Here is an 18,118-nt window from a genome sequence, read left to right on the forward strand (position 1 = left end):
CACATCACTCACCCTACCGCACGGCAACTGCACACCCGGACAGAGGAAAGCGACTTTCTGAGCTAGGTTTCGATCACTACAGCCAAACACCAGATGCAGACTTCTTAGGCAAATGGACGATTGATTGCTTTAGTTTATGTATGGGTCTAGAGGTTCGAGTCCAAGGTTTGGGGGCCTCAAATGAAGACAGCACAGTGTGACAGGAGCGTGGGCCGGTGGGAGAATTCATACACTGGGGCCAGGAAAGGTGGGGGGAACAGGGGTTCTAAAATCCCCATATCCTCCAGGACCTGAGGACCTCTCATTTGGCTCCAGCTCTTAGAGGTCCAAAGCACCTCCCCAAAGTACAACCCTGGGGAACAGTGTTTATAAGTGGGCCTGGGAGGGAGGAGGATTTATTCACAGTCTACACACAGACTCAATAAATGAAACAAAAAGATGTGATCATGAGGGCCGTTGCAGTTGTTACTTTTGCAGTTTCCTGTGAACCTATAACTATAATATATATATATATATTAATATATATATTTAAAGGAAAATAGTAGTCTAGGTAAAATGCAAGAGGAGAGGCAGCTTTTCCGAAGAACTTTCGGTTACTCATCTCGGTTTCCCTGGGAGTTGTCGCGTTCTTAACGACCTGTTCCCCTTCCTTTCTCTCAGATACACAATGAACCCTTCTGAGCAGATTTCAGGTAAGTGGGAGCTGCCTTAGACCACTGTAGATACAAGCTGCATAAAATAATTCAAAAGAACATCAGCATAGGCTTTCCAAATTTACACTGAATGTTAGTATTTTAGCCCATTCCTTTTATAGTCCAGAGTATTGTTTCGAATCCTGTGACATCTCAGTGACGTACAAAGGGAGTCTGGGCTTGAGTGTTCATTTCCTTTTTCAATTTTTTTTGTGGGTTTTTTTTTTTTGGTGTGTATGTGATGTTGTTGCTGTTGTTATTGTTTAAGATCGAGTCTCTTTATGCTACCCTGGTTGTACTGGAACTCCCTATATAGACCAGTCTGGCCTCGAACTCTCTGCCTCCCTTTGATGGCATTAAAGGCACGCGCAGCCCACACCCGACTTGAGTGTTTATTTCTTAAGAATGTTCTTTCCTGAGGTCACATATTTCCTAAGAATATTCCTTCCTGGGGTCACAGGACGTGGTCAACTCAGTAAATGTGACCTTGCCATACAATTTTGTCCTTCCGTATTAGATTTTTTCTGGTTGTCCAAATGTGTCCAGCCGGGAATCCACGGTGGTGCCAGCGTGTACCTGGCTACCAGACTTAGGACAGCCTTAAACTCAGTAGATCTGGCTCTGTTGTCAATTTCTCTTGTTATTTACACAATTAGGGTAGGTGGCAGGGACCTGCCTGCTCAGCTCGGTGGACCAGGGTGCTTTGATAGCCTCTTGAGAGCTACACTCAGGTCTTCCACATCGCTATTACAGTAAGGGTTCGGGGGTTTGTATCCAGACTGCAGAAAGGGCTTGAGTGGCTTGGGGGGGGGGGGGAGGGACCAGGGAAAGCTAAGAGCGCAACAAGGAAAGACTCTGGAGCCTACCAGGCGCAGGACTGGCCTCTTCGCGGTCACCTGGAGCCCGTGGCAGCCAATCGGGGCGCAGTCATGTTCCTGTGGCCAATGGGCAGGCTGCGCGGCTCTCCCCAAGGCTATAAGTGCGCCCGGCTGGGGTAAAGCAAAGCCGAGCACAGTGGAGTCGGGATGCTCAGAACGGTGGAGCCTCGAGATGCGCGGGTGGAGTCGGGTGGTCGCAGTCCCTGGGCAGCGCCACCCTCGCAGTCCAAGCGGCTCACCTCCTTCCTCATCCAGGACATCCTGCGGGACCGCGCGGAGCGGCGCGGGGGACACGCGAGTAGCCCGCAGTACCAGCGCCAACCAGACAGGAGAAGGGAACCTGCACCAGAGCCGGAGGAAGCAGGAGGTCGCGGCGTGGCTCTAGGGGACCCGCCAAATATCCGACCCAGCCCCGCAGAGACCCCGGCTGAACCCGAGACAGGTAAGCGGAATAGACTTGGAGGCGGGCGTGCTGCGCTGGAGTAGACTGCTCCCACGTTGGTGGTCCCGAGCTCTGAATGCAGGCTTATGGGGCCCATGGCCACAGGCGGGACTTCACCCTCCTCGGCACCAAACCACCTTTAGCATCAACCTTAAGGGCCGCTAACAACTTTGCCATCGGCTTGACTCTTTTTCCAGCGACTCCAGCCAGTGGCAACTAGAACTAACAACAACAACAAAAACATTAACATTAATAAATCAAGCCCATCCCCAGGCTCCCTTTGCGTCTCCATTTCACGAGCCATAAAATTATGAATGTCCCTTTAGGTCTTTAGAATAATGTCGAGTCGCCTTTTGTCCCTCAACCCCCCCCCCCCCCCCCCATCAGTTCTCATGCAACTAAGCCGCAGTTACAGAAAGGGGATTGGGTTTGGGAGGAAGATGAACTGGCTTATCCCCACAAGCCTTAGTTAGTCCCCGTGATGCCTCGCTTTCCCTGTTCCTGTCTCCCACCTCTCTTTGCTACACACATTCAGGATCCCGGTTTCAATGACGTAACATGGCAGAAAGTTTAACTGTGAAACACTAAGACCTAAGCTTAGTTCACACCGATTATTAGAAACGAATACATAGTATAAAAACCTACTTACTTCTCCTTCGGGGTAGTTCTTTAGTCGGGCAAGAAAAAATAAAATAAAATGTATCCAAGATGACAGTGGGCTGTTTGTTTGGCGGCTGAAAGCAGAACTGAATTCTGGGCTAACATGTAACTTTGTTCATTCTCTCCTTCTCTGTTCTTCTCCAGATGGGCATTTTGAGACCTATCTGTTGGACTGTGAACACACTCCAGGCGACTTATCAAGCACCCCCCAGGGCCCCAAGCAGCCTCAGAAGCGCTCCAGGGCTGCCTTCTCTCACACTCAGGTGATCGAGCTGGAGAGGAAGTTCAGCCATCAGAAGTACCTGTCTGCCCCTGAAAGGGCTCACCTGGCCAAGAACCTCAAGCTCACCGAAACCCAAGTGAAAATATGGTTCCAGAACAGACGCTATAAGACGAAGCGAAAGCAGCTCTCCGAAGACCTGGGAGTCTTGGAGAAGACCTCGCCTTTGTCTCTGCCAGCCCTGAAAGAGGACAGCCTGTCCAGGGCCTCCTTGGTTTCCATGTACACCAGCTACCCCTATTACCCGTACCTTTATTGTCTGGGCAGCTGGCGTCCAACTTTCTGGTAACAGTTCAGAAGACAAGTTCATAGATCAGAAACTGCCTTCCCTAGGGGTCTCTGGGGAAAACAAAAAACAAAAAAACACCAGAATGGCTGAGGTCAAGGAGTCGGGAGCAAGAAGTGTGCAGACCCAAACCGGTTGGGGGTTCCCAGGGAATATTCCAGTTCTTCTCTGGTGGGCCAGTGAAAGACCTGGGGCAGTGGCTATTTTTAGTATCTAGTCACAGTTTCAAGTGTTCTGTAGGTCACCACTCTCTGCTCCCTGTTTGGAGAGAGCCAGACAAGTTTGTCCGTTTCTAGAACTTAGAGTGACTTTGGATGCAACGGCTACATCGGATCCTAAGAAAAGTCTTTTGCTGCAAACACCATCCTCTCCCATAACTGTGCATCATGGAAGGGCCAAGCAAAAGGGCGAAGGCCCCCTTAGATGAGGATGTCCTCTTGAATTAAACTCGGGTTAAAAAGTCTCTTGTTGGCCTTGGACAATGACCAGGGTTTCTCTCTGCCCTTGTAAAAGTGAGGGTAAATGGAAAATTTGAAGAAGTAAAAACAGACCTGAGTGATTGAGGCAGGTCGGCCTGCGACACAAGGGGGGTGGGAGATGGGACTTTTAATACACACACACACACACACACCCATTAGCAGTAGGTACACCACTTCAAGGATTTACAGGGCGGCCAGAGTGGAGCAGGGTACACACAGTGAGGGGTTTCAGACAAGCTGTGTAAACAGTTTGCCTCCAGGGGTGGGCCTCAAAACAGGCTCTACCTGTCCAAGACAAGGGCCTAAGGGCTTTCCCCACTCCAGATGAGCGCCTCAGTTGTGACTTAGGATGGCCTCTGCCCATCCTTTCTGCCTTCACAGACGAACTTGAGTCAGGAGCTGAACTCACACTTCCTTAGGACAGAGGTGCCGAATTTATAACAAAGGGCCTTCCTTTTCTTTTTTTTCCATTTCTTTTCTTTTTCCCCTCTCTCTTCCCTACAAGACATCTCAGTTCAGGCTTTTAATCTGTACATACCTAACTTATTTAGCTGAAGATCTGCGCCGCCCCCCCCCCTCAAGTTTTAGCTTTCCTGGTTTAAAAAAAAAAACTAACTACAAACAGATCATAAATTGACCAAAAAAGTAATTAAAAAGCAACAAACTAGCAGCTCTTGCTTCTTTCCTTTGAAAACCCTCACTATGGAATCCCTGTTTAAAGAGGTGAGAGCTGACAGTCAGAGCAGCTTCCACTGGGCTTCCGATGGCTGTGTTCAGAAGCTCACAGCCTTGGGGTCCTGGGGTCCCCAGCGGCAGAGAAGGTTAAGTCCAAAACGAAGGGCTGGTATGATAAAGGGGTCTAGGAAAGATGCAGGGGTCCTGGGCAGGGAGTGGCTGTCAGCCCAGGCCAACCAGCAAACGGGAAGGAGGGCAGGAGGGATATGTCTTCCAAGTGCACCGTCCCTGCGGCCTCCATGCCCAGATAAACTGTGGCAAAGCTTGGAGAACTGAGTTCGACGACTCACCTAAAACGCTAAAGAGTGGAAAAGAGAAAAGCTTGCCTTTCCATTTCCATCCTGTTCGCTCAGGTAACCTGCTAGATGGGAGATTCGGGAGGTGGGGGCACAGCTATTACAAGTGAGGCTTTCTGGGGCCAGGAAATCCCTTTATCCCGCCACTCAATTCTGTGCCGTGAGAAATCTTTTTAATTTCCTCCTCCTAAATAGGCCAATTTACTGCTGGTGGCAAAACTGCCAAAGGGAGTTGATAGAAAGTTGGCCGCTTGCACCCCATTCTTTCTTACAGCCCAGGCCACAGATTCCCTGTTAAATAAGTATTGTTTGCGACCACTTTCTGCTGACCACTGGGGCAGCGCTAGACCACACAAAAGGCAGGGGAGGCCAATTCACTTCTCCTTTTTATCCATCTTTTGAAGCTCATCAATTAGTGCTGCTTTCTCTCTCCTCTCCTTGTGAATTGAATCCTTTTCCGCACGCACTTCACCTAGGATTAAACGACTATAGTGCATTGTGTGTGGCAAAAAAAAAAAAAAAATGGAAGGAAGAAAAGGTATATGTTTAAAATTATTTTATCTCCATCTTGCTTCCTCCCCACTGGAACTAGTCATCACCCAGCCCTGAACTGGCAGGAAATATTTGACATGGAATCTGTTGTCTCTGTTGTCTCGACCCTCTAAATGGGATGGTGCCTTGGACCATGTCACCGGGGCAACCGATCTCCATCCCGTTTCATAAGTCAGTTAGCTAACTCCACTCTGACCTGCAGCAGACCAGTTTGTGAACTGAAGTCTGGTAAAGTACTCTAACCAAACTTTATTTTTCTATGTATTTTTTTCCGACAGATGAGTGTTTTTAAAATAAAGCCTCTATGTTTTTATTAGACACCTGCGTGTGGTTTTCAGATTCTTTCAAACTGCTTCCTTATCTGTGTACTTCCTAGGGACCATGTTCTCGCAGCCCTTTAGGCTAGCCTGACAAGTTCATGGGCCACCAAATCAATCAAAGTGACAATGAGGGCCAAGGTAGCCAATGAGGGCTATTCTTTCAGTAGTGGCCTCTCCTCCTGTACTGGTAAATCAAAGGGAGGGAAAGACTTCACTACCCGCGTCGAATAATCACCCTGCATTGGTGTTGCTGTACTCAAAAGGTGGAGGCAGGGGGATCAAAAGTTCAAAGCCATTTTTTGACTACATAGGAAGTTTGAGGCCGACCTACTACGTGAAATCCTGTCTCAAAAGAAAAAAAAAATCTCAAAACTAAAAATACATAGGTTTGTGTAAATGAAGACTTTTCATTTATTTAGTGACCCCAAGGGAACAGGGTGACCACAGCAATTTTCAAAAAGTCCCTTTTCCTGTCTTCCCTGCCTTCTCACTCCTAAACTTGTTCCCTGTGCCTCAAGTCCTATGAACTTCTTGTAAGTGACTGAAACAGAATCCCAGCTATGCCACCACGAAGGCACGCAGTCTCTGAATGGGACAGCAAGTGGTGAAGGTAAGTTCTATCTCTGCGCTAACACACGTAAACAGCACACCCCATCCCCCTGCGCATCAGCCTTCCTGAAGGCCCACAGAGTACCTGCTGGGCCTGACAGCCTGTGAGAGGCAGGCAGTGGTCTCCTCCCTCCTCCAAGGAAATACAAGCTTAAGGGGGAAGACGGTTACTTTAGGTAAAACATATCGTAATTTCAAAGTGTGCCCTAATCCTTTAAGTGCATTGTACACACAGGTGGGGCTTCTTGTAGCAGGCACGCATCGTGCGGTTTAATTTGCACAAATCTATAGCTACCCTCCCATCCCATAGAAGGCCATTAGCTCTCCCATTACAAAGCCTCTTGCAGCAAATTAACAGATGTCCTCTTTTTTTTTTTTTAAAAAGTAAACCATTTAAAAGTAACTAATACAGGAAATTAAACACACTCTCCCATCTTTAAAGAAAGTCCCCTCTGCCTCCTCTTTTTTTTTTTTGTCCTGTTTCCAACTTTCGCTCATATCTCTACTAATCTCACAGCCCTCTTCTCCCCAGCGGCTCCCCTTGGCATGCCACATATCCACGCTATTTGAAACACATCATCAACCTGCCTTTCTGTTTACTTCCTGTGGAAGTTTCTAGAGCTGCAGAGTTTTGATGCTTCAGATGCTGCTGGCTCTCCTGAGGCCTCCCTTGGAGGTCTTTTGCGGCCGTAAGGTCAAATATGTGTCAGAGACCTCTATCCAACAACATTTATTTTCCTTTTAACCATTCAAGTCGCGTCATTTTTTCTAGGATGATATTAACACCACACCCAGCAAAGCTACCCTAGGAGGAGCAGCATCCACAAAGAGAAGGTCACCTAGCTGAGGTGTCCTGACAACGAGCCCCGTGGTGGAGAGTTGTTCACGTGAACTTTGAGGATCTTGGCAGGTGCACCTGGAAGGCAGCGAGACAGGCAGAGCGGAGGGGAGCCACTCTAACCAGCATTCCAACGCCACTCTAGGAAAGCCAACGGGCCTCCTTTTGAGGAAAGTGGGATGGGCCATTTGACCTCAGCACCAGCTGTGTCCTGAAGGCGGGTGGAACCCTGAGCAATGTGGTTTCTTTGGGAATAGAGCGATAGCCACTAAGTGACCCAGCAGCCAATCACTGCCATCTGAACGATTATTTCCTCAGCAGCTTGTCAGGAGTACATCAGCTCCATCTGGGGAGACACGTTGTACACCCTGGTACCCACTGTGAGTCACGGGATTCTTTTTCTGGTCACCCTGAGGGCCACAGTCAGTGACAATCTTCACACTAGCAAACTTGGCGTCAGGTGGGTCAGACCGAGCTTGGAGTGAATGATGGCTTCTGCGCTCAGACATCCAGACTCTGTTCCTCCCATAGCCATCAGGAACATGTCACCAAAGCATGTTTTTCAATGCCAAGAGTAATTTACTGCTCAAGAGAAAGGGCACAAGCCAGAGTCCTGGGACAGAAATGACTCCTAGTTTAGCCATATACTTGGCTTCCCTGAGGACTTTCCCAGACGGAGTAGCTCATGAGAAGGTTGATTCATTGTCTCCAAGGGTCTCTGGAGAGTCTCCAGGTGTATCCTGGACTGTGTCCCGAGTTTGTGCTGGATGAGATGGGAGGCTGAAAGCACAGGGTTTAGACCCAGTCAATCAATTTCCAGGATAATTCCCTTCAGCTGGACAGCCCCCACCTGTTTCTATTGGATTCAATAATAGGACAACCCTGCCTGAGGAGCTGATGAGTTAAAAGGAAAGACACAGCCAGAAGTCCCACCTGTTCCGTGAGCAGCTATAAGATACTCGCTGTGGTTTGGATACGGTATGCCCCACAGGCTCCCAAGTTCATGTGTGAGAAGCTGGGTCCCTGATGTTCCAGGTTTGAAGAGACAGATTCACTAAAAGGTGGAGTGCAGGGCCAGCAAGATGGTTGAGAAGGTAAAGGTACCTACCACCATGTCTGATGACTTGAGTTTAGTTGGATGCCTGGAACCCCCATGGTGAAGAGAACCAACTCCTGAGAGTTGTTTTCTGACCTCTGCAATGCTTGCATTTGAACACACACAGATAGATAGATAGATAGATAGATAGATAGATAGAAAGATAGAGTGTAACAGAGTTTTTTTTTTAAGAGATTGGGTGCAGTAGGAGGTAACTAGGTCATAAAAGCTCATGAATTATTACTGTCTTGTGGGAGCGGGTCATGGGAGTGGATTAGTTCCCAAGAGAATGGGTTGTCAAAAAAGAGCGACCCTAACCTTTCTCTTGTTTCCTGCTTCCTATTTATCCATGGAACAGCTCACACATACGTGTTCCTGCCACGCAATGAATCCCTCAGTAGAAACCAAGGCTGGCTCCATATTCTTGGGATCCCAAAACTATGGAATGAAATAACCCTTCTTCCTTTATAAAGTGTCCAGCCTCTGGTATTTCACTGAAGCAACAACAGCAATTCAGGACATACGTGCAGTCAAAATTTCAACAACATAGAAATGTATTTTGGCACACGGCAGAATGAATGCCGATTTTACTTTCTTGGAGGTAGATACCCAACATTTGCATCTTCTCTCAAACACCAGGAATGCCCACATCCCCCAGGTGCGCTAGCAGAGTGTGCCCGAGTTCAGTGGACTTTAGCAGCTACTGAAAAACAGACAAAGGCACAACAATCCTCTTAACATCGATTGTAGGGTGAGCCCTGGGAAGCAGGGCTCCAGCGTCTGTGTTCTTAATGCTACAAATCGTTAGTCGTTTTACAACCGGTTTGCCCCTTCAACCTCGCTGGTGCCAAGGCTCAGGGAGAACCGCGCAGTGCCCTTTGCTCTTTCTTTTTACAGAAAACAACTATCTACCTTTTCTTGCCTTCTTTCCAAGCATCCAGGCTTTGGGGATTTCTCACATCATCCAAGGCCTCCTGAAATCGGAGGAAACTCCCGCCTAGTCTAGGAAGCCACTCACTAAGAGCTGAAGGACCTAAGGCATGTGGGTGTCTTGCTAGCCTGAAAAGCCAAAGACCCTTTTCCATTTCCGTTCCCAGGGCCCTGGGCTGACAGCGTGAAAGAAACAGCAGGCTAGTCCCACCTTCCACTCCTCTGAGGAGTTTTCACCTGCTGGAAGCCACATGCCTTGTTTGTGTTGCACTGGGGACAGCAGGTGCCATTTAACATCTGTCAATTTGTGGCAGGCTTCCCTAGCGACTCCTTGGCCAGGATTAAGTAGCGTCTTACCACTAACATAACATTTACACTTCTTTCTGCCAAACCGGTAACGGTGAATGTTTTTCTTGCAGTATTCGTGCTGAGACGGAGGCAGGTGGAGGCTATACGAGGAGACAAAATTTGCCTTGTGGCCATACGTTTTTGACTAAAATTTGCGTGCAGCAAATGCACAGTTGACATTTGAACCCTAGCCCAAAGTTACACAAGCTTCAACCTGACCCTCAGAGTATCCGAAAAGAAGAGGGAGGAGAATGAGTCCACTCTATGCAGTTTCACAATAGGAAACTGCGCGGGGGCGGGGCGGCAGGGGTAGACGGGGCGACGCCGGATGGGGGTGTGCAGTGACCGGTGTTCGCTCATGGAAAGCTTTGGAATCTCTCCTTCGCTTCATGCTAGTTAGATGCTGCCTACAGCATATCAAAGGATATCTTGTGCAGGCTCTTGCCGTGTGACTTAGAAAGATGAGGGTCCTGAGGGGATGTGGGGAGCAGGCTCCACGAGTGGCCAGGGTCCTTAGCTTTAGCAGAAAGCTAGTTAGAAGCCAGGCGGTGGTGGCGCACGCCTTTAATCCCAGCATTTGGGAGGCAGAGGCAGGCGGATCACTGTGAGTTCGAGGCCAGCCTAGTCTACAAGAGCTAGTTCCAGAACAGGCTCCAAAGCCACAGAGAGACCCTGTCTCAAAAACCAAAAAAAAAAAAAAAGAAGAAAAGAAAAAGAAAAGAAAAGAAAAGAAAAGAAAAAGAAGAAGACGAAGAAAGAAAGCTAGTTAGGTGGTCCCCACCTCCTTGCTGTGTATTAAGTGAGGTTACATATGTGTGTGTTGGGGGGGGTAATCATTTTAATTTTAATGGAGACACCAATCAGCAGACAAGCTTTTAAGTCTTTTTATTGCGTTAATTTGCTTGGGGGGAGCGTGCTCAAGCACATTTGCCACAGTGCATGTGTGGGCTCAGAGGAAAACTTGCAAGAGTTGGTTCACTCCTTCCGCCAAGCGGGAATAGGAGTCTAACTAGAGTCGTCAGATTGCAAGTATGTTCACCCTCTGAGTCATCTTAGCAGTCCCAAGAGTTTGAGTTCTGGTTGCAGAAGCAACACACTTACAGAGGCTGCAGATTTGGGTTTGTTTTTGTTTTGTTTGTTTGTTTGTCGTCATCCCCCCCCCCACACACACACAAACACACACTTAATGAAACCCACAAATCTTAAGAGTGAGTTCGTGGCTGGAGGTAGGACATGATCCACAAACTAAATTTCTGGATTTCTCTGTGAGAAAGACAGGACCCTCTGTACAAGTACAAATGGCCTTAAGGAACCCTAATGGAACGAGCTCTTCAGACAGAAAGGGAGATAGATGGAATACAGCGGAGGCTGATTGCTCAGTAAAAACACAGCTTCCAGAGTCAGGAGTCTCCCCAGTCCAGAGCCCTCACACTGGAAATACCAGATAGGCTTTGATTTCAGCCGGGTCCCATGCCACGGTTACTGCTTTCCTTTCCTCTGAGCCAGTTAATAGGAAGATCCAAGGAGAGGGAAGAGTCCAGAGAGAGAGGGGGAAGAGCAGGCAGGGTAATTTTCCACCGACTCTTGAAGCAGCTCTGTAGACGTGTGAACTCATGGCTCCTCTCCTTGGCTCCTCGTTGACCCCTGAGCAGTCGAGCGAAGGCTCCAAGTCCTGAAGATTAGGTTTTATGAGAGACAGGCTGGGGGCATGTCAACTGTGGCTACAGGAAGGAACAAAAGCTGGAAGAGGATCTGAGGGAAGGTGTCCTTGTGACAACCCTAGTGGGTTTTATAAGATCCTGTGCCGGCAAGCATCCCGGAGAAGCAGGATGGGTTTGCGGCGAGACAAGGCCAGCTTTTCACACAGAAGCATTTATTCAGCGGTGAGCGGGGCTCAGGATTTCCCAGGCAGCCGTGGGAAAGGACTCAGAGGACCTCGTTGACCAGAAACTCCTAAGCACCAGAGTTCATTTCATTTCTGACAGCAAACAAAAGTGATGTTTCCAAAGAGGGGAGCTAAGCAGGCCCTAACCATACAGCACTGGTCAGTTCAGCACTGAACGACCAAGTGTCTGCTGAATGCATGATCAGAGAAGTGAATGATTGAGCCCAGGCCACTTCTGTAACACTAGGCTTGGTCCTAAGGGTCGTATTCTGCAAACAAACAAACAAACAAAACCTGCATCCTAGCAGGTTCAAAAGAACATAAGTGGGTTGATGTCAGCATACAAAATTAAGGCATGAAGAAAAAGCTACAGACACCAGAGCCAAATAAGCTAAGGAGTGGCATTAGAACCTAGGGGCCAGGTAGAAGGAGGGTCGGACATTTTAAACGTTGTCCTCGGAAATCCCCAAACGGTCAGATTAGCGGTGCCTGGCAGATCACAGGGCTGCTGTGGGATTTCTCTCCTGGGAAAGGCTATTTTGTGAGAAAGTTATAAGAAGAATGGATGTATACCAGGTACCTCTAAGATCCCTGCCCCACGCCCACCCCGTTCTACGGTTCTGCAGAGAAGCATGGTGTCAGAGTTAAAGTTCTGTGTCATCAGGAGTGGGGGGACACTCCGATCCTTTCTCTGAGATGTCAGACATGTTGCTGCCCAAGGTCAAATGGCCTGCTAAGTTGAGATAAGGCCACCCCACTCCCCCCAGCTTCTTAGAGCTTACAGTATTGCTATGTTAAGGAACATCCTTTGGATGGTCATTAAATCAAACCAGCTCTATCTATGATTAGAAGGGAAATGAGTCATTGTGTAAGGGACGATAGAGATCCTTGCTTGATTGAGGGCTACTGACTGTTAGCTGAGATTCCATCCCATAGAGAGGTATTCTTCTTTGCTTCTTTGATTTTGTGTGTCTGGGTGCTTTGCCTGTATGTTTGTCTGTGTATTGCTTGTGTGACTGGTGCCCACAGAGGCCAGAAGCAGGTGTGAGATCCCTTGAAAAAGGAACAACAAACAGTTGCTAGCCACTATGTGGATGCTGGGAATTCGACCAGGGTCCTCTACAAGCCAGTGCTCTGAACTACTGAGCCATCTCTATTGTTCTTTAAAAATAATATGATGTTGGGATACCCCGGGCGGCCTGCAAGCCAGGCAGAGGCTGCTGCCAGAGCAGTGCAGGGTCCCCGGGCGAGCGGCAGAGTCAGGCGGCTGGATGCGGTGGACGTCAGAGTAAATGGACATAAGGCTATACATAAAGCTAAACATTTATTACTTAGAGAAAGGGAGACATAAAGACATGGAGACAAACATAGAGAGAGACAGAAAACACGTGTGCACACGGCAAGAGACGGACAGAAAAAGGGAAAGCCAAAATGGCGACGAGGTCAGAAGTGGCTGGAAGTGGGTGTGGTTAGCCCTTAAAGGGACCATAGCAAAGGAATAACAATCTCTATAGCCCCTTATTTTAAATAATATAATAATCTTATTAATTCTTTGGTAATTTCATTCCTGCGCACAATATATTTGATCATACTCATTTCCCCTCTTCCCCCAACATCTGCCAGTTTCTCCCCCATCTTCATTCCTGGAAATTCATTTTTGAACCTTCAAGATTCATCTCCAGTGAAAACAAGAACGTTCCAGGGAAAGTTAATGAATGAAGTACAACAAATCATTTGCTCCTAAACTGAGTACATTTGCTAATTTCGAGAGACCCCGCATGAATTTCTTTTTTCTTCCAATGATAAGAATAAAAGAGAAAGGAAAAACATGAAGCAGAGGTTGGAGACTAAAAAAAATTCTTTTTCTGTTTCTAATTACCTAAGTTCAATTCTGTCCCTGTGGGAAATAAATCTGGTTGTCTAATTGCTTAGTCTTATACTCTAGGCCTCAGCAATTGCAGTCTTCTCTTGGAATCCTTTTGCGGAGTGGGAAAGCACATCTTGTTGCCTGGGAATGGATATCCTGGGAGGGGTCCGCTGCCGCAGAAGCAGACGGACATGCAGGGAAGATGGCATGTCTGTATGGTGTCATTCGTGATGGCATTCCCACTTCAGAGGTGAGTCATCCAGGGATGCTGGGGGTGGGGCACAAAAATGTCTTCATACATATTACATGACATTGCTATTTTATTTTATTGTAAAATAAATATGCAATATAAAACAATGCTACGTTATATACTAGTAAGCTCTATATTATTATAATATGTATACTCCATTGGTATTGTTCTAAGGCCTTCACTAAGTGAATAATAGCATAGGCTTCTCTGTAACATATAACATGTAATTATGTAACATGGCATAGTGCAACAAGTGAGGGTTGCTTCTTTGGACCAATGGGGGCACCCTGGTTGTATCTTCATAGTAGTCATGTGACCTCAGAATGATTGAGACTGAGAATCTTCATCTTCAGGGAAAAATAAGAACACCTTACTTGTGGAGATTTTCTACAGTTTAACTGAGGTAAAGCCAACAACACATCTTAGTCCACAGAGAATTGCCGGTTCACACTAGGGATCACGTGAAGGCAACACTTGCTCTTCTGCCTGCTGCCCATGCCCTCCTTATTTTTAAAATATGTACATCCTTATAGATTTTTGTGACAACCAAAGAAAGTTCTATCAATGAACCAAATTAAACTCCAAATTTTTCATTCTTAAAAAAATGTAATATGTCAAAAGATCAATACTCCCTTGCATAGAACCACCATGATATGTTGTAGGGAATTCTGTGGGTAGGTAAGTATATTTCAGAAATGCTTGGGGGGACAAACAGCAAAAGCTGTCACAAAGAGAAATGCAGACAGACAAGTCTCTCAGACGTCGTCATTTCTCCTGGCTGAGCTCTACCTCCATGCACGTCCACTGGGCCCTTTCCCACAGGAGACAGACTCTGCCCTCGGAGTTTAAATCATTAGCTGGTAGACCAGAGACCAGAATTGCTTGCCTCCTTGTCCAGAGCTGAATTGCACAAATACAGACAAAGAAAATAAATCAACAAAAATAGCTAAGAGGCATTTCTAAACATGTCTAGCTGCAAAATTTATGACTATTAGCTCTTGGAGAAAGGTCATTTCAGACAACTATTTATACAAAAAACAAAAATGAAACTTGTATTGATTGGTTGTCAGCGGACCCTTCCCAGTCCTGGGAGAGGTTTGTATGCCAGTGCCCCAGCTAAAGAAAGAAAGAAAGAGAGAGAGAGAGAGAGAGAGAGAGAGAGAGAGAGAGAGAGAGAGAGAAAGAAAGAAAGAAAGAAAGAAAGAAAGAAAGTTTAGATTACACAGAGAATTCAGGAAAGCTAACCCCTAAGACTTCATGTCTGTGTGGATCATCTTTTTACTCTCTACCCAAGGAATATAAACATCCTTTTAAAATTAATTTTGAATTCATTTTATTTTTAAGTGTGTGTGTGTGTGTGGCAGAGGTATGCCACTCAATAAGGATGCTGGGAATTGTACTTTGGTCCTCTGCAAGAACCATGCCAACTCTTTACTGCTTGGGCCACGTTTCTAGCCTGGACAGAAACATTCTTGAGCTGAGGCTTTTCTATGGCCAAGTTGGATGGTTGCTACTACAGGAAGGAACAAAGACCTGTGACAGAAATTCTTCCAGTAAGAAAATAGAGCCAATGACTGGACTGCTCAAACATATGATCTTGAGAAGTCGTTTCCTCCTCTATTCGTTAGCTTTTTTTTTTTTTTCGAGACAGGGTTTCTCTGTAGTTTTTTTGTTGTTGTTGTTGTTTTGTTTGTTTGTTTGTTTGTTTGTTTTTTTGGTGGTTGTCCTGAAACTAGTTCTTGTAGACCAGGCTGGCCTCGAACTCACAGAGATCCACCTGCCTCTGCCTCCCAAGTGCTGGGATTAAAGGCGTGCGCCACCACCGCCCAGCTCGTTAGCTTCCTTTTTGTAGTCTTCAGTGTCTCTTTCCGCTCTACCAGTGTATTAGTTGTCTTTCTCATCTCTGTGAAGCCATTTAGGGGAAGAAGTATTGTTGTGTCTTGTAGTTTGAATAGGTACAGTCCATTATGGTGGGGAAGACACAGCAGTAGGTCATTCCGCAGTTACAGAGGTGTGCTCCTAGGACTCATAATTTTATGTATTAGAGGCATAGTAGGCAAATAACCGACCAGTATAGAATCATTCTTGAAACCTTAAGACTTGTCCTCAAGTGACCTGCTTACTATAGTGAGGTCCCACAGCCTAAAGAATCTACAATTTACCCCAAATATCACCAGAGGCTGGGGATCAAGTTGTTCAAACATGAATTTTCAGAGGACATTTCACATTCAAACCATGACAACCAGTCTACTTTTGATTTCTCGTCTTTAAGCTGTGAACCTCTTCACATAATCACATATTTTACACATAAAACATTATTGAAGAAAACCCTTAGTCATTTACTACAGCAGCCAACCCAGTATCCCATTCTAAGCAAAGAGCTACACACAGCTGTTAAGTAGCATCAAAGAAAACAGCACTTTATAGTGACTGTCAGCCTATGGAGGTCTCTTTACTGTGATGTATGATGTAGATGCTGGTGTGATCTAGATGATGGTGAGATGTAGACGGTGGTGTGATCTAGATGCTGGTGGGATCTAGATGATGGTGTGATGTAGATGATGATGTGATCTAGACGATGGTGTGCTGTAGATGATGGTGTGATCTAGATGATGGTGTGATGAAGATGTTGGTGTGATCTAGATGATGGTGTGATCTAGATAATGGTGTGATCTAGATGATGGTGTAATCTAGATGATGGTGTGCTGAAGATGATGATTTGGTGTAGATGAAGGTGTGATGTAGACGATGGCGTGATCTAGATGATGGTGTGAGCTAGACGATGGTGTGATGTAGATGATAGTGTGATGTAGATGATGGTGTGATGTAGATGATGGTGTGATGTAGATGATGGTGTGATGTAGATGATGGTGTGATATAGAGGATGGTGCCATATAGACAATGGTGTGGTGTAGAGCTGCGGTGATATAAATGTTGGTGTTATGTAGATGATGGTGTGATGTAGATGGTGTGATGTAGATGTTGGTGTCATACAGTTGATGGTGTGATTGATGTACATGACAGTTTGGCTAAGATTCCCTGAGAGCTTATCCCAAGTTACCATTTATGCTGTGTCAAAATCTAGACCCTCAACAAGATGACTGCTAATTCCTTTCCTGCTCACACAAATGTGGCCTCTGTTCTTCAGTGTTGGAACAAACACTTGCTGCTCAGGGATTCTAAACTGTCTAAGCACAGAGAAAGTGAGTCGAGTGTGGACATGTATGCATTTATTGTCCTCTTCTGATTGAGACAGCCTGTGTTCAGGTTTTTCATTTCCTCAAGAATGAGTGTGATGAATTTAATAGAATGGCTTGAGGTGGTAGTCAGTGTACCACAGGGACCTGAGGTTTTCAAACTGAATGTTTTCATTTAAATTAGGGGGTTGGGCTGGTTATTTCATTGCATAAAGACCTCAGTTTCAGATCATCTACTCTTTATTCTAGCTCCTTTTATTTCTCTTTGCTTCCCCCTTTCTGTATTCTCCCCCTTGAGAACACAGAGTCCTGTACTTGGTTCTAGTGGCATATATTGGCACCCTTTCTTTCTTTCTTTCTTTCTTTCTTTCTTTCTTCCTTCCTTCCTTCCTTCCTTCCTTCCTTCCTTTCTTCCTTCCTTCCTTCCTTCCTTCCTTCCTTTCTTTCTTCCTTCCTTCCTTCCTTTCTTCTTTTCTTATGGATTTGACTTACCCTTCCCTATGTTCTACCTTCTGTCCTAAGTAGTTTATCAAAATGTTTTCCAAACAGTGCTATTTTTCCCTCAAAGAAGAATTCTGATACCACCTAATAATAGTAGTAATAATTTATTTGCATTACATATAAAATTCAGTGCAGGCAAATTTTCAAGTGGAAGAGTGAAGGTATCTGAGAAGGACTTTTCAAGCAGTCTAATGATGATTTTAGCTACTGTGGGACCTAGCTTTAGTGACCACTTCTACACAGTCTAGAATCACCTGGGAAGGGGATCTCAGCGATGGACAGTGTAGACTAGCTGGACCATAGGCATGTATGTGGGGGATTATCCTGATTATGTTAACTGGGTCAGGAAACTTGCCCACTGTGGGAAGCGCCACTTGCTGCTCAGGGATTCTAAACTGTCTAAGCGCAGAGAAAGTGAGCCGAGTGTGGACATGTATGCATTTATTGTCCTCTTCTGATTGAGACAGCCTGTGTTCAGGTTTTTCATGCTCCTGCCTCTGTGACTTCCCTGACACCACGGATTATGACCTGCAATAGTGAGCTAAACAAGCCACGCTCCCTTAAGTTTCTCCTGTCAGGGCATTTTATCAAAGCTACCAAACAGCACACGATTAACTTAAAGTCTGTACATAAGGATCCAAGCTTGATCTTGATGGCTTGGGAAACGTTAAATACAGTTCAAAGCAGAAGTCCAGAGAGGTGACAGGGTGATGAACCAAAGAATAAAGTTAGAGGACTGGTGATGCCTGACTTCGAGACCGACTGAAGTGACAAAGACCAAGACTGGAAAAGGACCAGCACACAGAGCCACATAAATGCCGCACATAAATATAGTCAACTGATCGTCAACAGAAGAACAACACAAGAGATTTTATGGAAAGGGGGCATTTTCAGCAAATGTATACCATAGGATTTGTGTCCAAAATATACCAAGAATCCTTGGAATTTAGGGAAGCAATAAATAATCCATTTGTAAA

The 18,118-nt window shown here is 46.1% G+C and overlaps 1 protein-coding gene across 1 annotated transcript; it reads left to right on the forward strand.

Moving 5' to 3' along the window:
* The first annotated feature begins 1,690 nt into the window (after nt 1-1,690).
* Nkx3-1 (NK3 homeobox 1) lies at nt 1,691-5,618 on the forward strand. Its single transcript, XM_048421992.3, has 2 exons — nt 1,691-2,012; nt 2,817-5,618. Exons 1-2 carry the CDS (start codon nt 1,718-1,720, stop codon nt 3,239-3,241), a joined length of 720 nt encoding a protein of 239 aa, XP_048277949.1. The 5' UTR covers nt 1,691-1,717; the 3' UTR covers nt 3,242-5,618.
* Nucleotides 5,619-18,118: the final 12,500 nt, after the last annotated feature.

This window comes from Myodes glareolus, chromosome 12 (genome assembly GCF_982192425.1).
Source record: "Myodes glareolus chromosome 12, mMyoGla1.1, whole genome shotgun sequence".
Taxonomy (NCBI): domain Eukaryota; kingdom Metazoa; phylum Chordata; class Mammalia; order Rodentia; family Cricetidae; genus Myodes; species Myodes glareolus.